The sequence below is a fragment of the Ambystoma mexicanum genome, chromosome 1p (genome assembly GCF_040938575.1).
Source record: "Ambystoma mexicanum isolate Mex_15411 chromosome 1p, UKY_AmexF1_1, whole genome shotgun sequence".
Classification (NCBI taxonomy): Eukaryota; Metazoa; Chordata; class Amphibia; order Caudata; family Ambystomatidae; genus Ambystoma; species Ambystoma mexicanum.
Genome location: NC_090921.1, coordinates 507,755,771 through 507,779,286, shown reverse-complemented (window position 1 = coordinate 507,779,286; position 23,516 = coordinate 507,755,771). Strand labels below are relative to the sequence as shown.

The window sequence follows — 23,516 nt, the reverse complement described above, 5'->3', positions numbered from 1 at the left end:
TTTTTCCCCCTTTCCCTACATCCTGCGAACTCTACTAGCGAGGGATCTGGGCCGCAGTTTGCCCTTTTTTACTTCCCGCTTTGATGTACAACCCATACCCTAATATGCTGAAGCGGCCAGGTGGGCTCCAACTTTATACCCATGCCAAGGCACTGTGCGCAGCCAGAGTGTTTTCTCACTGTAGATACATGGGCCACCGAGTGAGCAGGAGCTGCCAGGGGTGTGCACAGTGACTACTTAAAGGCGAGCCCCATGGGCGCATAGATACTGGGGGGCGAGCCGGTGCACAACATTATTCAATAACTCCACACAACTGGGGGTGCAGAAAGGTAAGGTGAAGACCCCAGGGAGCAATGCAGAGTGGCAAGGGCCCATGGCGTACTACGGCATAACAGACTTTCACGAGTGCAGGAGCACAGCCTGGGCGAGCTCTCTCCAAAGCAGGGACACTTTCTCTAACACCCACAAGGAGCGGAAGGCAGCCGGACACAGCTGAAACGTGCCTGTGGTTTCTCTATTTTGATTCTTGCCTTTGTAGATTTAGACTCCATAGGTCTGAACTAATGCAGACTAACTTTTTTTCACTTCGTCAGCAATGAGTTACACGCCTCAGGTTTTGACGGACTAGGGCATTCATGCCTGCCACCCAGAGGTGACATCTTTTCTGTCAGCATCTCTTCAGATAAGGACCTCTGTCCCACTGCTGGAACACACCAATGCTTTATAATAGGTCATTTATTACACTTCAAACATACGAGGGTAAAATAACGTATGAAAAACACAAAATTAAGTCAATCATAATCAAGGTGATTTACATGTAACAACTTCAAAAGGTGTCTGGGTGATTTACTTCCAGAAAAAGGAAAACGTGCTGTCATGTAATTCAGTAATTGCACAGACCATAGTGAACCTAATTTTACACAGGGTTACACCTGGCTTTGTTTTGCAGAGGAATTAAAATACATCAAGGAGATCCTTCCCTCACCGCACAGCACTGGAGATAGTATGCCCTTCCCTAAGATTGGCCTTTCTTGTCTCAGCACCCCTTCTCAATTACCCTAATTAAGCAGAAAACCCATCTAATGCCAACCACTTAAGGGATGGGAAGGAGTTATTTCTCCTCAAGACTATCACTGTTTGCCCAGCCCTTAATTTCCTTAATACAAGGACTTTCTGTAGACCTGGCATGGATCAAGAGGTTTTCAAAGAAATCCACGAATATTAGAAATCTAGTTCCACCCGTTATACACATCTGGTGGGTCGCTGTGACATGGAAGCCTCCCTGCCACCACAGCCACTGGCTGCGACTACTTGAAAATAAATGAGGGGGGAACATTTGGAAGCTGTCCCTGTGGACAATATTCTGTTTGGAACATTCAGGCCCCATCTGCGACCCGAGTACTAAAGTTCCTCTTTAGGCCCTTCCGAGAAGGACGAACTACCAGTCCATAGAGGGCATGCCACATGACTAGTGCCCTGCTTTACGCCTCTAGACCTGGGGCGGCTAGTAAGATTTTGGCTTTCTGATGGGTCCTCATAAGAAATAGAAATGCAAGCTATTCTGAATCCCATTGCAATACCTACAAGATATTTTTGAGTCTCTTGGGACTCGTACCATCCTGGGCAGCCCCAGCCACCGTGCCACCTTGTAATTCAAGTTAATGGATGCCCAGAAGGATACCCCAACAATCCCAAAGAAGCTTTGAGAGTTAAAGGGGCTTTTAGCCCTCGATAGGCAGCAGGCTAGGTTCACCATGCTCCTGATACAGAGGATTAGTGCCTCCAAATATCCCGACCCTCAGAAACCCCTCCAGAACCTGATGGGGAACAACCATCCCACCTTTCCACACAGGACACCAGCCTACATAGTATTGGCCTGCCCCCACGTAAACCCTGGTTCTTAATACCAATTTGTGCCAATTATTCACTGGAATCACAAGGGCATTGCATCTTTTACTCTCCAGCCACCCCTGTCCTATTTCAGAATGTATCCACTTACTTACCCTGTTCAGATTCACCTATTCACCTATGTTTGGACTTTGTCTTGGTAAAGAAATGAAAACTGGTTCCTACTGACCTCCATTGCTGCCTACTGCTATCACTTTGCACTTTGGGTCTCAGCTTTTAGGTGAAAACAAAGCATCCAAGCTGGAGAATCGGTTTTGACTTTGATACTCCTGCATCCTTAGAGTCCCCCAACATTCACTGGTAGTATCCTGGTGGCCCACGTTCTGCAACAGGACTAACATCTGACAATTAAATCCCCCCCATGAACCTCTCCCCTCCCCGTTTCTCCCATGTGTGTAGTATTCCATACTTCAGTTGTTGCATTAATTAACTTGTTGTTTCTTGGTTAAACGGAGCATGTACTTGCTATTAGTTCTGTCTTTGTAAATTGTGTGAAAAGGTCCACACTAACTGCCCTCTGCTCTGTCTTGGCCCACAGCAGCATTTTACCAGAAATCTGCTGGTGCCCACTGAGATCTTCATACTCTTCGACAAGAGGCATGCAGAACGTTTTACTAAGGGAGGCAACAATCAAACGTTGTGACTTAGCCCTACATTGAACAAAGCAACACAATAATAAAAACATTGTACACCAGGACTTTTTTTTTTAGTTAAAATAAATTAAGCTGAATAAGGTACATAAATAGAATTTTAGTGTTCAAACATTCTTAGTCCGTTTTAAAACTGGCTTTACAAGCAAAGTGCATGACATCAGCTGATTTAAAGATTTCGGAATATGCTGCAATACTCTAGGCAATTCCTCCTAAAAAATTCCATTCAGCTACAGGAATCGAGGGTAAACGTGGAGGAACACTTTTTGTACATCACTGCCAGTGCAGCTGGTATTCAAAGACCGGCACAGAAGAGGGTGGCAGCTCACATTTAAAATAAGCACCAAACGGTGACCTCAACATTTATTTCTTTCTTAAAGTTACTGGAGAGATTATACAAAAATGCTTAATCTGGGAAGCGTTAAATCCATTCCCATCGCAAAAAGAGGCAGAGAAACGGCAGGAGAAAGTCAGAAATGATCTGTGCCAATTATCTATCAGGACAGTGTCTGGATGTGAGCAAGATGTTCTGGCTTCAAGACGTTCACGTTGCTCTGAGCTCCAGCAGCCTCAATATCTTTTATCACACCTGTATCCCACTGAAAAGTCAGGAGGGCTGCAGGAACCTGAAATAAAACCAGAAGAAAACATTGGAAGAACGTCCAAGAGGAAGACAGAAGTGTCACATTTTTAGGAACCATAGGCATTCACTAAAAGAAAAGACGAGCATTGCTTGGAAGAGGGCAGGGGGACAGACACAAAATGTTAGTGCTCAGAGGGAAAGAGGCCCTTCAGATCACAGTGGAGTAAGACATACCTCCCAATTATGGGACAACTGTTGGTCTGTGGGGTGTAGGGAAATACAACAAGGTCTCCACATTTTAGCAAAGGTCTGAATTTCAACTAGGACCAAGTGAATGTCACTCTTGTGCGAGACTCAGGCTGAATCTAACAGATGCCAATATTGGGAATGCTCAGAACACATGCTAGAAAAATAAAGGTTTTGAATTGGGCATTACATAATAGGGTATTATCACTTTGCACCATGACACCACAGTTGTGGGCTGAGTTGCACTAAAATAAAAACATGACACCAACATATGAGAATGCATTACTTACCGTAAAAGCATTTCTGATGGTTGTATCTGCTTAGATTCACATGCTGTGCATAGGTCCGACATCCAGTGGTCACTGCGGAGTATTGCATTTTGTTTTTCGTAGTCGAAAAAGGGATGTCGACAAGGCGTGTCTGAAACACTATCCCTATAGTGACGTGCGTTGTACCCACAATCCCTCACGCGTCGAGGTCCCTCTGTTTGTATTTTTCTGCCCTGAGGGAGCCTTCAAGACGTGAGTGAGTACAGAAAAGAGAGAGATATAAAGGAAGTCTATGTTCCTTCCATCCGAGCGGGGAGGAAGGGTGAGCGCATGTGAATCTAAGCAGATACAACCATCAGAAATGCTTTTACGGTAAGTAATGCATTCTCTTCTGATGTTTGTTAATCTGCTTAGAATCACATGCTGTGCATAGACTAGCGAACAGTACCCGGAGTTGGCGGTGGGTTATGAGAAGGAACAGTAGAGAAAAGGTGTCGTAATACTGCCTGTCCCACCTGGGAGTCAGATCTAGAGTGTGCATCTAGACATAGTGTTTTGTAAAGGTGTGCACAGAACTCCAGGTGGCCGCTTTGTAGATGGACTCAAGGGGAACATTTGCAATGAATGCTATGGATGCCCCCGTGCCTCGAGTAGAGTGTGCTCTTGGCCTAAAGGGCAGTTCTCTCTTAGCAAGAGTATAGCAGAGAGTGATGCATTGAACAATCCATCTAGAAATAGTGGATTTTGAAACCGCATCTCCTTCTCTTCCTGCTGCCACCGAGACGAAGAACTGATTAGTCTTCCTCAGTGGTCTGGTTCTTTCCATGTAGAACATGACCGCTTTGCGTACATCTAGTGTGTGCAGAGTCCTTTCTCCCAAGTTGGAAGGATTTTGAAAGAACGTTGGTAGTTCTATAGATTGGTTTACGTGGAATTTAGAAATAAATTTCGGAGCAAACCTAGGGTGAGTGCGTAGAACCACCTTATCTCTGTGAACTGTAACAAAGGGGTCTAGAATAGAAAGAGCCTGAAGTTCACTTACTCTCCTGATGGAGGTGATAGCTATTAAAAAAGCAGTCTTAAGAGTGAGGTGTTTAAGAGATGCTTTGTGCATGGGTTCGAATGGAGAGCCCATGAGTCTGGTAAGTACAATAAGGTCCCATCCGGGAGCTGGGTCAGCTATCGGGGGGTGTATTCTCTTTACTCCCTCCATGAAGGCCTTTATAACAGGTATCCTCCACCACGACACTGAGTTGGGAAGTGGTGTATGCAGAAAGTGCCGCTAGGTGGACTTTAATGGACTTAAACACTAGACCTGAATCCAGTAGGTTGGTCAGGTATAGGACAACATGTGTGGGAGAGCAGTCAATAGGGTTGATGCTTTTACTCCTGCACCAGATGACAAATCTTTTCCACTTGCTAGAATAGCAGTGGCGAGTGTTAGGTTTTCTGGCTTCCCTGAGGATGTCCATGCATCTTTGCGGGAGTCGTAGATGTCCGAACTCTATGATTTCAGGAGCCAAGCTGCTAAGTTCATGTTCTGGGGGCATGGATGCAGAGTCCTGCCCTTGTCCTGAGACAGCATGTTGTACGGGCAGGGGAGTTTTACTGGGGGAGATAGAGACATATCCATCAAGTGAGCGAACCATGGTTGTCGGGCCCACATTGGGGCCACTAGTATCATGGTCACTTGTTCCTGGTGCATCTTGTGCACCACTCTGTTGAGAAGGGGAGTCGGGGGGAAAAGCGTAAACAAATTTCCCTGACCATTGCATCGTGCAGGCACCATTCGTACTCTTCGGGCAGGGGGAAATCTCTGCTGAGTCTGTCTGCCAGCAGATTGAGTTCCCCGGGTTCATGTAGTGACAGTAGGAACATGTCCTGTTTGAGAGCCCACTTCCATATATTCTGGGCCAGTTTGGACAGGCCTGGAGAGTGGGTGCCCCCCTGCTTGTTGATGTAGTACATGGCTGTAGTGCTGTCTGTAAGGACCATTACTGTCTTGCCTTGTAGGTGTTCCTGGAAGGCTTTTAGCGCCTTGAACACAGCTAGTAGCTCCAGTAGATTTATGTGTTTGGATGCTACGTTCGGAGTCCACACTCCGTGAGCAGTCTGATGGGATAGGTGCGCCCCGATCCTATGAGGGATGCATCTGTGGTTAGAGTGGCTTCCGCCGCGGGTGTGGCAAAGGGTTTCCCTTTTTCCATGTTTTCCTTTGTCCATCACCGTAGCGAGAGAACCAAGGCTTGCGAGACCACCACTAGATCCTCCCATAGTTTGCTGGCCTGACACCACTGGCTTTTCAGCCACTCTTGCATTGGGCGCATGGGCAGGCGCGCGTGAGGTACCAAATAAATACACGACGCCATCATTCCGAGCAAGCGCATTGCTTTGCGTACCGTCACCTCTCGACCGGTCACATATTGAGGGATCTGAAACAGCATGTTTTGGACCCTCTCTTTGGAGGGGAAGACGAGGCCGTCCTTTGTTTGAATTAGAGCCCCTAGGAATTGCTTGATTTGACTGGGGTCTAAACTGGACTTCTTTTCGTTGATGGAGAAGCCCAACTGGAACAAAAGGTCTACTGTCTTTTGGGTATTGGAGAAGCATGTTTCGTAAGAATCCCCTGTTATGAGCCAGTCGTCGAGGTAAGGGTAAACTGGGATGGACAACCTGCGCAGGTGGGCCGCTGCCACTGCCAGCACTTTCGTGAATACCCTTGTGCCGATGCTATGCCGAAGGGTAGCACTTTGAACTGGTAGTGTTTGCCCTCTATCATGAACCTGAGGTATTTTCTGTGCGCTGGCAACATTAAAATATGAAAGTATGCATCTTTCATGTCCAATGTTGTCATGTAATCTCCCTGAGAAAGCAGTGGGATCACTTCCTGTAAGTTTACCATACAAAACTTTTGGGGTTTGATAAACTTGTTCGCTGGGCGCAGATCTAATACAGGGCGCATGGTTAGATCCTTTTTGGGTACAAGGAAGTACACTGAATAAATACCTTCCGTTACCTGAGATAGAGGCACGACCTCTATGGCTCCTTTTTCCAGCAGTTGTTGTACTTCTTGGAGAAGGATGGCAAGATGTTCCGGTGTCATGCGACGTCCCCTCAGGGGTCTGTAGGATGGGGAACTGTTGAATTCGATACAGTATCCGTGGGCTACGGTGGAAAGTACCCAACGGTCTGACGTTATCTCCTCCCATGCAGGAAGAAAGGATGTTATCCGGCCCCCGACCGGTGTTGCATGGGAGGGGACGCAAATCTTCGCGTCACTTGGAGTTGTTGGGGGCTTGGGAGCCTCTGGGGGTGGATCCCCGACCTCTCCCTTTACCCCGGCGTTGGCCTCTTTGGCTGTACTGCCCACTATTGGTCTGGTAATTGGTGGCAGGGTATTGTTGATGCTGACTTTGTTGTTGTTGTTGGCGTTGGCCACGAAAAAAGCGTTTGTTGCCATAGCCGCGTCTGGTAGTGGGCTTAGAGATTTGGTCAAGAGTCTTGATAGTATCGAACTCTTTTTTAGCCATCTCTAGAGCTTCATCCACCGCTTTTCCGAAGAGGTTAGAGTCTTCCACAGGTTTATTTATTAAAGACGCCTGTGTCTCCGGTTTAAACCCTGAGTTGCGCAGCCATACATGGCGTTTTAGGAGTATTCCCTGCACCAGGGAACGTCCCGCTGTTTCTGCCGCGTCCAGAGAGTTTTTTACAATGCTCTGGTTCACCTGGGTTCCTTCGCCAATAGTTGAAAGTAGGCGTGTACGTAAAGGCTCCGGTGCTTCCTCGGCGTCCTTGCGCAGTTTGGCCCACTGCGCGTCTGCATAGCTAGCAAGCAAAGAATTGTTGTTCGCAATTCTTGCTGAGAAGGCAGCCGAGGAAGTTACTCTTTTTGTAAGGGCATATAGCCTTTTGCCCTCCTTGTCAGGGGGTGCCTCACTGGTGGAAAGTGGTACCCCTGCCCTCTTTCTAGTATTAGATACTACTAGGGAATACGGAATGGAATGTCCCCTAATGTAGAGCGGGTCTGAGGGTGAAGGAGTGAAAAGTTTTTCAATTCTCGGATTGACCCCTCTGATCAATGCGGGTGTGGCCAGCGAAGGGATGATTCTTCTCTTCACTGAAGCTAGGAGGGGAATGGTCTGGCTGACCGGGGGTTTCTCTTTAAGTACTCTTTCCACAAAGTCTAATTCTGGAGAGAGCTCCCCAGTGTCCAGTTCGAAATGTGCTGCTGCTCTGCGCAACAGGGCATTGAAAGTGGGCTGATCGTCAATTGGAGACGTGTTCCTAACCGGTGAATTGTCAGGAGGATTTAGGTTTAGGACATCAGTGTCGGAATATACTGATGGGGATTGCCAGGGGTGCGAAGGTCCTTCTTCTGGGTTTTCTCCGAAGCCTTCCTCTATAATGTCTGGCCTGTCTTCCAGACATTCCTCCTGGTTCTGTCCTTCTTCATCGTCCATGAAATCATCCTCTTCCTCCAAGTATTGTTCCTCCCCAGTGAGGTCATATACATTATGGAAGTCTGAGGCTGTGTCTTGCTGGGGATCGACTAGCCTCGGATTTTTGGCCCTGGGGTCCTTCTGAGGCCCTTCTCTAGTCCTCTTGGGAGTTTGAGAGGTCTGGGTATTAATAAACCTTTCCATCCTCTCCATACAGAGGTGGAGTCTTTCCATGGTTTCATGGGGTACCCCAGAGCGGTCTGGCGGGGGAAAAATAGAGTCATCTAGCTGGAAACGGCTCGACCTCTCCCAAAGCGTCGAGGAAAGTGTCCCGTCGCCCTCCGAAAAACCTTCAGGTGTGCTGGGTGACCCCCCGACTGAAGGGGGTAGTCCCTGCCTTCCTTCGGGCTTTTTCGGCATGTCTTTCGACTTGTGCGTAGCGCTCGACGTGTCCTTCGGCGTACACTTCTGGGCGTCGGCTACAGCGATCCTCGCCAAGCTCTCGGCGACTCGTTTGTCGGCGACTCGTTTGTCGGCAGAAGCTTGCGTTTTCGACGCTACGGGTGTCGATCGTTCTACGGCGGTGTGCCTTTTGTTGATGCGCGCCGGCCGATGGTTTGGGGGCGGCACCCTTATTTGCCGAAAGCCACGTTGCTGGTTGCGGCTGCGAGAGGGGCTTCGAACCCGAAGGGTCCGAGGAGGCCGCCGGTGGAACCTGCGTCTCCTTGGGCGCCGAAGCTCTTTTCGTCTTAGATGAAGAAGAGCCGTGGGTTGTGTGCTTAAGTGAGTTTTTGTGTGCGTCAGTGTCGCCGGGGTGTTCATCCCCATAAGCAGGGCGTGAGCCAAGCCCGTCAGGGCCGGAGACAGACGACGAAGCGCGCGAGCGCTCCTTAGAGGGGTTTTCGACTTCCGTAGCGGAGGTCGTGTTATCGCGTTCCTCGTCACTGTCGGTGGTAGCAGCGGCGGGTGAACCTTCGGCCTTTGACATCGCGTAGGCCGCCCACCTTTTAACCCTACGGTCTTTTAGAGTTTTAGGCTTAAGAAGCCGACAAGCCGCGCGACCTTCCTCCTTGTGATCGAGGGGCAAGCAGCGGTTACACCGTGAATGCTTGTCCTTCCAAGTAAATTTGCCCTTGCAAAGCGGGCAAAACCTAAAGGGTGTCCTCTAGCTTGGTGCAGATTGATAAATCCAAGGCATTTGGGCTGTGCAAGATTAGTTTGGAAATGCAATGAATTAAACATGCAGAATCAAAGCTGTGCTGTGTTTGAATCAAGATTTGACAAGTCAGAAGTGTGAAATGTGAAGTAAGTTTTGCTTATTGTTTAATAGACTTTCAGAGGAGGAAACAGGGCAGATGTAACTTTTTAATCGGATTTGGTTCTGTTCTAAGCCGACAGATTGGTCATGTGCTTCAGAATTATCTGGAAGGCTGGCTGATTGACAAAAAGGGAGGTGGTTTTAAATGGCACATGTCAGAAAGGCAGGAACATTTTATATTTTGTGTAAGTACGACCTACATGGTGAGCAGGCTTAGCTCAGAGGGTTTAAAAAAGGGTGGCAGGAGGGAGGAAGACTCACTCTCTAGCTTCGGGTTGATGGCTGGCAGCTGTCTCAGAAGAGTGCTGCTGACCCTGGGGGGAAGTGTGCAGGCAGGCACTGGCATAGGATCCTGTGTGCCGTTTCCAAACTAAGAAGACCGAGTCTGGCAGCTAGACGGAGCGCTGGCAGTTCAGGACACACTTAAAGATTATCCTTGGTGAGTTCAGTTAATTTGAGGCACGTGCTAACGTGTGAATGATTAGTATTGGATGGTGTAGAGTGGGTAAAAAAAAAATTCTTTAGCTGTTGCACTGTACATTTTAAACATGCATAACTGTGTTCATGTTTCTCCATTCCGATGTGACAGAAGCTTGTACTCTGCCAAGTTTGTTGCGAAGTTGAAGGCTGATGTTGGCAGACCTTTGGGGATTATCGCAAATAGAATGTTTCAAAACCATTGCAGGAAAAGCTTAGTTCTATACAGCAGAGTGTTTAGAAGCCTCATTCATCGCGTCGAAAATATCTGCAAATGAGTTGTGTTTCAGTTTGAAACGTAAGCTAGATGTGGTGGTGGATGTGCTGGTGGTGGTCACGGCTGGCGGTGGATGTTCATTTACATGGCAAATGTATTCTGAGATGCAAGCCAAATGTGCATATTGCGGTATTGTAAATAAAATAACGCAAAGGGATAAGTTAATTGTTTACATTGTACTAGGTCTAGTATTTACTTGCCATTAGTGATCCCAGTATAAGAATAATTATCAGACTGTAATCTAAAGTTAGGCTCACAACTATACCATGAAATACCACCCTAAATACCTCCTACAGGGGCTACGACAGCTGAATTAAGACTCAGGAATCATTCATTGGGAGAGCACGAAGCGTGGTGGGAGGGCAGTCTAGAAAGCTAAACTAATTACAGCATGTTGTGATATTCCATTAGAAGTATATTTTCAATCCCATATGGAACAATGATTTAAGATTTAATGTCAGAGCACTGAAGTTGCTTGATATGAGCACAGCAAAGGATGATACTGCATCTGGATGAAGCTGGAATCCAGAAGCGTTAAGTCTTTTACTCCAAAGGCTCCCCTTTAAGTGTGGGATGGCTTGGTCTCAGGATGCTCTACATTACAGATTACTAACCAGCCCACATTCATTGAAGGGGGTGTTCTCATCCTCCAGTTTAAGACCTCCTGGACCAAGTAGCTCAAAAGGCATCCAGTCGTTCTCCAAGGTTGACCTTACAAACTCCATGAGTGCAGACATCTTTTCACGAGCATAAAAGGTTCCTGAAAGCACAAAATACGATTTCAGAAACAAGCAGATTGAAAAACAGTTGGGAGAATACGTTTTGTCTGTCGCTTTTACAGAATTAGCACAAATACATCATCAATTTTGCTAATGAGGGGACATTGGATTGCAAACACAGTAATCCAAACTCCTAACTCGGGGAGTAGTGTAGGTTAGAGTAGTAGTTTACACAAGCAACCATCCTCCCCCTTACCTTGTAGGATGAGTCCATCCGGCAGCCGGACCCGGAGCAGGGTATAGTTATATTTCCGCATCTCTCTCTTCTCCTCTTTCTCCCGCATAGCTTTTGTTCGCAGCATAGAATTTCTCTCTGTTGCTTCAGCCCTAAACATAAAGCAAAGTGTTAACGCATATGGAAAGAGTGTTTTCCTCTATCAATTTAAAACCCATCTCTAAATTGCTGCCCATGCAACCGCGCCCCGCTAGAGGTAAATCAGTTCTCAAAACCAGTCTAGTCCCATAACTAAGTCTTCACTTATAACTCCTTACCAACAATACAATTCTAAGCATTCATCCTCATCCAGCCAGTTGACATCCTTTTTTTATTTTTTTATTAATTTACCTACCACTTTTTGTTGTTAAACCATTACAGGCAACGATACTCACTCCACTTACGAGAAAGCATTAAACCTTATAGTTAATCAGTATTTCAATTCATACTAGACCAAGAATACAACTTGTGGACTGTGGATTTTCCAGAGATACGAGCCGCTCACCTTAGTTTTTGTTCACGTTCAAGTTCCTTTGTACTGAGACTATAGAAATCCTCTGGCAGCTCAAACTGGGAAGCTCGAATAGACGGCTGGAAGATCTGCATGTTTCTATCGAGCATGGCCTTCACTGGCTCCCCACTCAGTAGGTTCTCCCGATACTGTTCCAAGTCATCAAGCTTTCCCAATAATTCCTCTTTGAGGACGTAGAATTCTTCCTCATTCTCTGAAAGTACAAGAGCCCTTTTATTTAAAGAGCAACACATTCACTGCACAGATGGTTTGAACTTTCAGTGCACCACATTTTTGTAGCAAGTAATATCAGAGCCACAGTACAACTGCAGCTTGAATGGGCTATTACTTTGATGCATTATCACGTGTGACACAGCCTCTCTAGTCAAAGAAACAACTTACCATGTGAGTGGAAGCCATATGAAATTGTGTCTATCGCCATGTTTCTTCATGGTGTGTATATAGAGTATGGGTATAGCCCTGCATGTACAATATCAGAACATATGGGAGGGAATGAAGGAAGGGGATACAAACAGTAATAAGCAGAGAGTAGTCATTCATTCACAGTAGTGGGATTCACATTCTTGGATGTTAGGTCAGAAATCTATTTTGATTGTCCTTTTTCTGACTGAAGTTGTCCCCGTACAGTTTTTGATGCTGGTCTTCAAACGTTTCACTTAAACTTGTACAGAGATCTCCCTAAAAACTGCAATTCATTCTCTGAGTGCAGCCTGCATCTGCTATATGACTGCATGGGGAGGGGTGCTCCCAGAGCACCCCATTGTGTCTCTGGGTGGGTTTGAACACCAACAAATGTGTGTTGTGCAATAGTCTTGTGGAAACTATGGATTTTACTTTTGCTCACACCGTTCTGTAGCTTTTTACTGCATTGGTTGCCAGTTGCTCCTAAAGAGGAGCAATGCGAACATGAATGCATTTCGAAACTCCTACACCCCAACCATTTGTTTTGCCATGAAAGAGTGGCCAAAATGGCCATTCTGCCTACATGGGCTCCTCCCAAAATATTCCCTGAAGGACTAGTATCGGTTCTAGAGTGGATTTGGGTCTCAGAGACCTTAATCCACACCTGCATAGGTGTTCATACAAAAGGGGTGCGCATGGCTGGTGAATCCTGAGTGGACAGTTGCTAAAACTTTAAAAAAGGAGCCTTGTTTTGATTGGTGCCCCTTTCCCCGGATGTATATTACTACGGAGACCCAGGGCCATTCTATAGATTAATTCTTTGAAACTTGCTGGAAGACGCTGTAGAGAGAAGACTTTCAGGAAATGGCGCATCCTTATCCTCCTGCAAGGTTGGGGCGGTACGCCTCTCCCTATTCTGGAATCTTGCTTCAGACTTTCCCTGGTTTTCCATCCAACGGATAGCGCGAGAACATCCATGCCAGTAGCCTTCTGTTACTTCTCTAAAACTTCCTGGTCCCGTGGAACTCAACGGATATTACATGAACGTTCATGCTGCCTGACTGGCACAAGAGTTGAGTTTCACTGCTATTAAAAACGGAACTGCTCCCTCACAGAACATATTGGCGTGGATCTCTGTAGCTGCTCCTCTTGGTGGGATTGTACTGCCTACTGTCCCCTTTTTAAATCATTGGACCATCATAGTGACCGGTTTTAAAGGGACTTTATTGTGCGTCTCCTGGCTTCTGCTTCATCGGTACTATCTAGGACTTCGTTGGTTGCTTTCAGAGGGTCATCCAACATCACCAGTGGCGTTTTCTCCACGTAACCATCTCCAGGGACTTGAAACACTGGAACAGGAACCGCAGAGTGACCAAAACTAAACACAATGTCCAAATGATTCCAACGGCTTCCTTTGGCCTGGCTTCTCACTGAGGTCATGTGAATTCTGATCCATTACTGGTCTCATCTTCTTGGGTCTTGGTGCTCAGTCTGCAGTCCTGCTTCAAACCTCCCTTCACTGCAACTCTTAACTGGCTATAGAGACCCACCTCTCCATCCTTACTTGTCCAGTGTATTTGTCAAACAACCTGGGTCTCGATCTCTTCCAAGGGGGTCCACTATCCTCCTCAGATCAAAGGTTGCCTTCACTGCAGCATCAGGAACATGCAGGTAGTCCTAATCGGCTTTTCACTATAATCATTAGCCACCTGAACACTGTGTCCTATTTACCTCCAAGGACAAACTTCTACAAATGATCTAAACTCCCAAGTACTAAATAATTGTGCCTACCCTTAAAATGCAGCGCATGCATATTTAGATAAGAGTTTGCTATTTTTATGAACGCTGTTTGAATTTGTATCACTAACCTTTGATTATAAGTACCTGCTTACTTCTCTAAAACAACTATTTTCAAGTCTGCAAAATACATTCTGCAGTTATCAGAATGAGTGCTACTTCTTTTAAGCACATTTCGTTTAGACACTTTTATAATACTGGGCCTATATTTGAAAGTACTGTAGAGATTCTCTAATATTTAACTTTATTTAAATTTGGCCTTTATTGTGTGCCTATGTGAGATAAGCATTAGGTTGTACCACTTCTCTCCTATGCAAAGAGTCAAACCAAACTGCTCATCTCTAGTTAACATTCGGAAGGTCAGCTCTAACTTGGTGGAAACTCTGCCTATCACGATCAGTTGTTTTTCCTAAGCCCTCACCAGAGGACACTTGTAATGATAGGCTATGTGCAATTATACAGTTATGTGTTGCAATTGTGACTCCATAGTTAAATGTACATGACAATTTACAAAGGAATAACAAAAGAACATTTTGCTCCACCATTTGTCCATGTAGGTTCACAAACTTGGTATGCTAACTGATCGGACCATATCTAAACGCTCATGCCAAATCTGTTGAAACTAGAACATTTCAAGTGTATAAAAGACAAGCTTGATGCAAAATCACCTTTTTTAGCATCCAAATATAAAACCATGATCCAGTGACATTTCAAAATTGTCTGTCTATTTTGTGAGTTTTTGCACAGATCTAGCCCTAATGTAGAACTGGCGCAAACCAAAATAATTACAAAATCAGATCCGCCAAAGCAGAGATATTAGCTTTTAAAGTTGCAAAATATGTATTGACCTATTCATTAATGAACAGTACATATTAACAATCTGTTTGGCATGAACGGATGAGAACAATAAAAAAACACATGTAGATATTTGATGGATGAAAGACAAAAGAGACATTTGATGGATATGATAGGATAGGTTATTTATAACGCGCTTAATACCCAGAGGTTTCTAAGCGCGGTCCCGGGGATCGAACCTGTGTGGCTCTGTGCCATCTTGCTTCCAATGCGGGCACGTTGCTGTTGAGCTATCCTCACGAGACAATGAAACACAAAAGTAAAACTCAACCCAAATGGCATTCAAGCCTTGACCTTCTCTAGACTACACCACTATCTCCCACAGTCAAGAAGTTTTAAAGCAAATCTTGGGAAGTAATGCTATAGTTTGAGGCAAGTCCTCATTTGTAGTGTGATGGACTTATTAGAGAAATATGTAATTTGTACCGAATGCACCCTAACATTGGCATTGCTACATTTAAAGACTTCACATTACTATAGGAAGTAACCTTAACTCTTTTTAAAAACTTATTTTCTGAATGATGCACGCATGCACACACACATACCCATCTGTTGAAATGTGTCCCTTCCCTATTCCTTCCATGGGGGTACCTAACATTGTAAGTAGTCCACTCACCCCCGTGAACTCCCCTCCTCTGCATCTAGTTGTTAGATTGGCAGCTGGCGTTCGCTTCCCAAATCTAGGGAAAAATTGTATCCCTTACTTTCCTTGGCTCACCTACTGGTGGCAGTAGTCAAATGCTCAAAGCTAGCTGCCAGTAAGTGAGATTAGTAGACAACATGAGATAACATGGTCTCATCTTAAATAAAGGAAAGTCCATACAGCGGTATAGGTTAATTATACTTTATATGGGTAGTAATTATAAGTTACTCACCGTAGTGACTAACGTACTCTTAGTCCAGCCACCTTTCCTGCTTACTGCATGGGCGTCCCTTCCAAGGGACGGGAGACGGAACGTTTTTCACCAGAAAACCCCCGGCCCCCTTAAATTTAGACGCGCGCGGGGGGGGCCGTCCAGGGATCATGCGCTGCCCAGACAACGCCCTCCGGCGCCACACCTCAGTCCCCATTGACGCGTCGACAATAGATCTAACATTGCCTAATGACACCAGAATCATTTTGGGGGGAGGATGGTGGGACGAATGGAGGAAAGGTGACCAAGGACTAAGATTACGTTAGTCACTATGGTGAGTAACTTATAATTACTCTTACGTCCCGTCCCCTTTCCTCCATACGGTATGGGCGATTACAACTGATTGTAGCCCCAGGGTGGAGAGGAGACCCTCCTTAAGCAAATAGGTTCCTGAGAACCGCCTGTCCAAAAGCCGCATTAGATCTAGAGCCGGCATCCAAACAGTAATGCTTGCAGAAAGCCGAGGGAGAGGCCCAAGTGGCCGCCCTGCTTATGACTTGCCAAGGGACATGGCGCTGGAATGCAATGGCCGTTGACTTGGCCCCGACTGTGTGGGCATGCATGTTGGCTGGGAGCGGCTTGTGCTGGCCCTCATACGCTTCCTTGATGGCACAGACCATCCAGTGGGATATGGGTGCCTTAGAGGCCTGATAGCCTGGCCTCCAGCCTCCGTAAGTGACAAATAGAGCGTCCGACTTGTGGAAGCCCTTGGTCCTGTCCAAGTAGAATTTTAGGGCCCGCCTGACATCCAGGCAGTACAGCACTCTCTGTGCTTCGTCCTTGGGATCGGGAAAGCACCTAGGAAGGACTATTTCTTCACTCAAGTGAAATGCAGATGGAACCTTGGGCAGAAATGCAGAGAGCGTCTGCATGACTACCTTGTCCTTGTGAAAGGTGGTATATGGTTCAGAGGCGACCAGCACCTGGATCTTGCCGACTCTGCGTGCCGAGGTAAGACCGACTAGTAAGGCCTTCTTGATGGTGATCAGCCTAATGTCCATGGACGTCATTGGCTCAAATGGTTTGTGCACCAGGGCGCCCAAGACTATGTTAAGGTCCCACACAGGGTGCGGTCTCTTGACGGGCGGGTAGAGCCTAGCGAGACCAGTCAGATGTTTCTTGACTATAGGGTTGGAGGAGGAAAAAATGCCTTCCTCGGAGTTCCTGTCAGCCCCGATGGCTGCAAGGTATGAGCGGCAGGTGTCCACCTGAATGAGCGTGGTGCGCCGAAAAGGAGAGCACGTCGTCCAAATTGCAGGTCAAGGAGTCTATTCCCTTGGAGTCTGCCCAGTGGCAGAATCTGGTCCATTTGCTTTTGTACTGCGCCCTAGTGGCTTTGTTCCTGGTGCCCTGTATGATCTCCAGATTGGCCTGTGAGAGACTAAGGTGCCGAAGCATTACCTGCTCAGGTACCACGCTGTGAAGGCTAGTTTGCCTGGCACAGGGTGGATGATTCTGCCCCCCCCTGCAGTGCCAGGCGAAGTGCTGGCCCGTCGGAAGGCGTTTCGGGGGCACCTCCGAGAGGCTGAGTAGCTCCGAAAACCATGGCCTGGCCGGCCACCATGGAATGATGAGAAGTCGGCGAGACTCCCTGATCTTGCAAATTACCCTGTGGATCAGGCGAGTAGGTGGAAAGGCGAAGGCGTTCATGCCGGTCCACTGGAGGTGAAATGCGTTGCCCAGAGAGCCGGGGCCCTGACCCTGCCAGGATGTAAACTGGGGACACTTCTTGTTGTGCCAGGTGGCAAAGAGATCCACTTGGGGATGACCCCACCGGTTGAAGATCTCCTGAATAACAAGGTCGTTTAGCTGCCACTCGTAATTGTCCGCTCTCAGCCTGCTGAGCCTGTCCGCCTCCAGGTTGGATTCCCCTGGGAGGTGGACTGCCGAGAGGTAAATGTCGTTTTCCAAGGTCCATTCCCACATGCTGATCGCAAGCCTGCACAGAGGAGGGGATCTGGTGCCTACCTGCTTGTTGGCGTAGTACATGCTGGTCGAGTTGTCTGTCTGGATGAGGACAACCTTTCCCCCGAGAAGTGGTAGGAATGCTCTGAGCGCTAGCCATATGGCATTCAGCTTCAGCCAATTGATGTGGTATTCCTGACCTGTCGAGTCCAGGTGCCGTGGACCGAGAGATTGTTCAGGGTGGCTCCCCACCCCTCGAGCGAGGAGTCTGTGGTGATGGTGGCCTGCGGAGAGGGCAGCCGAAAGGGCTTGCCCGTCCGTAGGTTGCAGTCCATGCACCAACAAATTAGGTCCGGGTGGAGATGGAGGAACGTTGATCATCTCGGATTGCGAGCCCCGCTCTTGATTCAATGAGGCAGCGAAGTGCAGCTGAATCCTTCTCATCCTTAGTCTTGTGTGCGGCACAGCTAACAGGGCCACCGCCAGTAGACCCAGGAGATGTTGGTACCACCATGCCAAGGTCCCCTCTCGGCTGAGGAAGTGGGCGGTGGCCCTCTTGATGACCGAGATTTTGTCTTCCGACAGGAAAACCCTCTCGGAGCACGTGTCCAAATTAGTCCCAGGAATGTCAGAGTCTGCGCAGAGTGCAGCTGAGACTTCTTGAGGTTGAGCGAGAAGCCCAGGTCGTGCAGTGTGTTCATAAGGTCATGGGAAGAGTGGCAAACTGCTTACGGAGATGTAGCCCTGACGAGCCAGTCGTCGAGGTATGGGTAGATGTGGAGGCCCTGCGCTCTGAGGAGGGCCACTACAGCATTCATGAGTGTGGTAAAGACCCTGGGTGCAGAGTTGAGGACAAATGGAAGGACTTTGTATTGGAAATGGTAGCCCATGATCCTGAACCGTAGGAAAGAACGATGGGGCTGCCAAATCGGGACGTGTAGGTACGCGTCCTTCAGGTCCAGGGAGCACATCCAGTCTCCCTTGTCCAATGTCTCTGCTATAAAAGCTGGCATAACCATTTTGAATTTTTGCAGGGGTAGGGAGAGGTAGAGGGTGGAAAGGTCCAGCACAACTCTCAGGCCTGCCTGGATCTTCTTCTGAATGGCGAAAATCCTGGAGTAGAAGCCAACACCTCGCTGGGAAGTGGGGACTTCCTCCACAGCCTGGCTCTCTACGAGTGACGGGATCTCCGCGAAAAGAGTTGCTGTCCCAACCTGTGGGAGTGGAGGGGAGGAGGGAGGAGAGGCTGGGATAGGATGGCAGTACCCCGTGGATACTACGGAGAGGATTCAGGGGTCCGTGAAATTCTGGCACCAGAATTGTGCATGAAGAGTAAGCCTGCCCCCCACCGGAGTCACGTGGATCCGAAGGGGGTGTCATGCCTTCTTTCACTCAGAGGCTGACGCTATGGAGGGGGACTGGAAAAATCCCTTACCCCTCCCCCCTTTTGTTGTTTGTGCTGTTTCTGAGACGGCGAGTGGTCCGGCTGCCTGGGTCTGCGCTCCTGGAACCCACGGAACCCTCCATATGTACGACCCTTTTCCGAGCGCTGCTGAGATTGGGTGTACGATTTGGGTGTGGGCTTTGTAAGAATGGATACAGACTTCGCCATTTGTGAGCTGTTCTTCTTCTTGTCCAGCTCTTCGTCCGTAGAGGAGTGGAAGAACCCCCACCCCCCGCGAACGGTAGATCTAGAATGCGCTCGTGGACATCTGGGTTGAATTTCATTGCCGGAGCCAGGCAGTTCTCCTCATGTCTGTGGCAATGCAGATGGCATGGCCTGAGGTATCAATATGAGCCACTGTGGATTCCATGAGGTCATGAGCCACAAGCTTTGCTTCTGCTAGCCCCGCCTTAAAGCGTGATTGGCATTGGGTGGGGAGTTCCGGAAGGAAGTCTGCAATTTCCTGCCATAACCGTTGGTTGACGGCAGCCAGCACGGCATCTGCGTTGGCCTGACGCAGGTGCAAGGAGGCGTTGGAGTAGATCTTCTTGCCGTACGCCTCCAAGATCATCTCCTCCTTGCCTAGCAGCGCCGCAGAAGAGGAGGCTGAGGACGACTGAGGCTTGGAGTATAGTGATGCCGCAGCGATCACTGAGGTGTGTGGCTAAGGATGGGTCGAGAGCAAGAGTATATCCCCCTCCATCTGCCTGTACAAGGCTTCCAGGCTTTGGTTCACCGGCTGGACTGAGAGGGGCTTGAGCCAACCCTTCTTGGCCAGGGAGACTACGTAGGTTTGCAGTGGAATCCCTGTGTTGGCAGAGGGGCGTCTTGTGAGGACTTCAGCCAGAACCCCCTCTGCTGGCTGCTTGACGTTGGGTTGGGAGAGGCCCAGGTACTGCGCCAGGCCAGCAAGACGTTCATGGACGTTCATGGAAGGCCCTGGCCGAGGATGGCGTATCCGGATCCTCCTCCATATCCTGTGGATCAGGAGGATCCTGTGGAAGAGGAGGAGGAGGAGTAGTTGGCGGCGGAGGCTGGGGTACAGGGACTGCGGCCGAGGCGGAGGAGGCTGGTACAGAGCCGCCCGAGGCATCAACTCTGGAGCCGGAGGCAGCAGCTGCGCCAGGGTCTGTGGCATCAGTGGAGGCACTTGTGGTGCCGCTAGCATGGCGGGAAGGACTTCCCCGATGGCGTCCTTGAGGATAACCCCCATCCGTGGTGATTTCACTGGCCAAAGAGGTGGCAGGGGGTGCTGACGGAGTAGCTGGGAGCTGCTGGAGCCGCTGCGTACAATGCCTGTTAGGGAGAATTCTCTGTTTAGGCTGAATTTCCTAACCTAGTGAGTCCCCCAGCAGCTTTGCTGGATTTTTGGGGTTTACTTTTTCTCCTGCCAAGAGTGACACTCTTTTCCCCTCACTCTTGGACATGACTTGAGAGTGTTTCTGTGACTTACTATGTGCTTATGGGCTATGGGGTATTTTTTCCCATAGGCTATCATTGGTTTTTGAATGTGTGTTACACAGCACCCTCAGTGCAGTAACACAGGGGTGTCATAGAGACCGCCAAACATAGACTCCACACCCTGGGACTGACTACTGTCTCCCTGGGTCTGTAAAGTCACCATTGACTTTACTAGTCTTAACTTAGGAACTTAACCAACACAAACCATCATACTGTGGAAGTGCTGGTAGGGGCAATTAGATTGCCCCTGGGTCCGTTGTCGAGGGGGTACTGTCCCGTCCCCCCTCGCCGAGTTTCTGGCTGGTGGCAGTGGATACCACGGAAATATTCCACCGGAATATTTCCCAATGGGATTTCCCATTGATTTTAGTGCACCACTTTTTGGTGCAATGTTAAAGATATCGCTGGTTTATTTATTTAATATAAATTCACCGGTTGGGATTTTTTGCCAGAACTCGCCGCCAAAATGGCGTCTAGGTTCATTTCAGTAACCCTGAACCCGAGTCGAGCCTTTGTTCCACTTTTGGCGGGCTTCTGCACAGAAGCCCTCCAAAGTGGTGCCATTCTGTCTGGGTACCCCAGGGGGTGTGGGATGGGGTTTAGGCACCCTGGACTGAGTTGCCTTGCCAACTCATGTCGCACTCTGGTGTGATTGGCCCAGGTAGTGAGCCACCCCGCTCACCACTTAGCATGTTTGAGTGACAGCTAGGCTGTATGAATGGGGGTTTGCTGCATAAAAGCAGGGTTTTTGGGACTGGTTCTTCAGAAGTCGCCACAGGACCTAAGAAGCCGAAGAGGGAGAAGCCGAGCCGACCTGCCAAGACGACACCACCGGTGGAGCCCTGCGGAACCGTCTCACCACTTTTTCCGATGACACAGAAGATCTCCCGCCGGATAGTCTTCTTCACTTGGCTGGTGGGGACAACCAGTTTCTGCCTTCTTTTCGCCGCCCTGAAGCATCTCATGGCCGCCTTGCCTGTGCCAAGAACCCCGGCAACCGGGATACCACTTTTTACCTCAAACCGCGAAAGAGGGGTAACATCCTTTTAACCGGAAAAACTCAACGGCTGGTTTCTTCCCTGGTAGTGCAACGACCTCCAGCTTTCCTCCACGACGAGATCTTCTCCTCCTCTGGACGACGCCGCGACTTGCACCCACTACCAGGAACAACTGCCACCGCTGGAGGATCCTTTCCATTTTAAAGGTACCGTGTTCCGCCCGGCTTCCCTTGCCACCGATTGTGCAGGGTAGATTTAACCCTCGGCTCTCGACCCTGGGTAAGCCTGGGACACCCTAACTAAACTTTTCTTAACTGAGAAAAACCTTTTCTACTCACCTGTAAAGACTTGTGACATTGTGTGATCTTGGGCATCTTTTCGCCTGGCTTTCCCTAGAGTGGGCCTGGCAACCGAACTTCCTTGCTCCTCAATAGACTACCTTGCTAAACTTACTGTGAATCTCTGAAAAGTGTTTTACCTTGTGTTTTCATTATTTCTGCCTTTTCCCTCCCTTTTTAACTAACTTGTTGGAGTGCCATCTAACGTTAAGCGCTCACCTCTGTTTGGAAATAAGTGGTGTTAACTTAGACTTGTCCAACAAATAACTAGGGATGTACATATAAGTAATAGTGACTGTGTTTTGACTTACTTACCTTTTCTGTGCTAGTGTAATTTATGAGTGTCTTTTAAATAAATAAGTCTATACTTTTACACCTAGCTCTGGTCAGTGTTTGCTTGTACTACTGTGCCTCTGTACCTATTATGTATGCTCTGTATACTGCCTAACTCTTCTTGAGGGAAGTCTGACTGCTCAGCCACAGCTACCAGGTAAATCTGGGTGGTACAGACTGCTACCAAGTGGGTTTACTGCCAAACACCTGTAGCCTTAAATCTTTTGCAGTGGTCCCAGAGGGAACTGCACAGGTTTCTGTCTAACACTGCCCATATGGACGCAGTGGGAAGCTGCCCTGTGCAAAAGAGGGATAGGCTGTAGGCCACATACCTGGTTGAGGCCAGTCCCACCTTGACACTCATTCTTCGCCGAATTCCTGGAATGGCGTCGGACGGGTGCCTCTGTCTGGTGCATCAGCAATCTTGTCGAGCTGCCTGTCACGTGCCTGCAACGTGTTGCTCGTCCCGCTGGGACCAGCCTCCTCCAAGACTCTTGCCTGTGGATCACAAGGCCTACCCTGCTCCTCGGGCCTAGGCCCGGTAGGTGTGACACCCTTGACCCGGGGGTCTGTAGAGCTGCGTTTAGGCGCCCCCTCGGAAGTACAATTGCCGGTACATGGGCAGAGCCCCTCGGATGACAATCCGGTACAAGAACCTTCCGGTTCCTCATCACTACCACTGGGAGGATCCAAGGATCCCTCGGCCCGAAGGCTGGTTGCTGCAGCAGCCTCAGTGCACGTGTTGGCATAAGAACCTGACCGGTCCCTCAAGCGCGGGAGAGTCCCTGGGAAGGAGTTTCCTTTGCGGGGTGCGATGGAGAATATCGGCCCTACCTTGAGCTTGGCTCAATGTTTCACGAAGTTCTTGAGGCAACTTCTGGAAGCGAGCCACTTGCTGTACAAGCTTGGCAACCATGGTCTGGGCCAAGGCAACGTAGGCATAGGGGTCTGAAGTTGGGAAAAGCCAGTTGGAGGATAGACACCTGCTGAACCCTGTGGAAGTCGACATGCTCCGGGGAGGAGCGTGACGCCCGAGAACCTGAATGATAAAAAGACAAAAAGAAGACAAAGAGAAGAAGCATCCGCACGCAGAATTACATGGCCGAAGCCAAACCCAGGAGCGCTGGTAAATTCGGTCTGTTCCCGTCGATGCGGAAAAGGGGACTGAGGTGTGGCGCCAGAGGGCGGAGTCAGGGCTCCCTGGGCCGCACCCCCGCGCACCTCTAAATTGAAAGGCGAAGAAGGTTTTTTTCCTGGTAAAAAAGGTTCCGTCTCCCGTCCCTTGGAAGGGACGCCCATGCAGTATGAAGGAAAGGGGCCTGGACGTAAGATTAAGGAGGAATACCTATGAGGAGGTGCAGCTGGTAGTGTGACTTC

The 23,516-nt window shown here is 48.6% G+C and overlaps 1 protein-coding gene across 3 annotated transcripts in view; it reads right to left on the bottom strand.

The window, feature by feature from the left end:
- Window positions 1-720: 720 nt before the first annotated feature.
- The window catches only part of UBXN6 (UBX domain protein 6), a 376,653-nt gene continuing 353,857 nt past the window's right edge, over window positions 721-23,516 (bottom strand). For 2 of the 3 annotated variants that reach the window (XM_069649369.1, XM_069649370.1), the window contains exons 8-11: window positions 11,666-11,885; window positions 11,143-11,273; window positions 10,782-10,927; window positions 2,889-3,184 (exon numbers count right to left, since the gene is read on the bottom strand). In XM_069649369.1, coding sequence (XP_069505470.1) covers window positions 3,056-3,184; window positions 10,782-10,927; window positions 11,143-11,273; window positions 11,666-11,885 — 626 coding nt within the window. In that variant the 3' untranslated portion in view covers window positions 2,889-3,055. Of the gene's footprint in view, window positions 3,185-10,781; window positions 10,928-11,142; window positions 11,274-11,665; window positions 11,886-23,516 lie in introns of all 3 variants that reach the window. The other variant, XM_069649368.1, reaches the window with a different exon arrangement.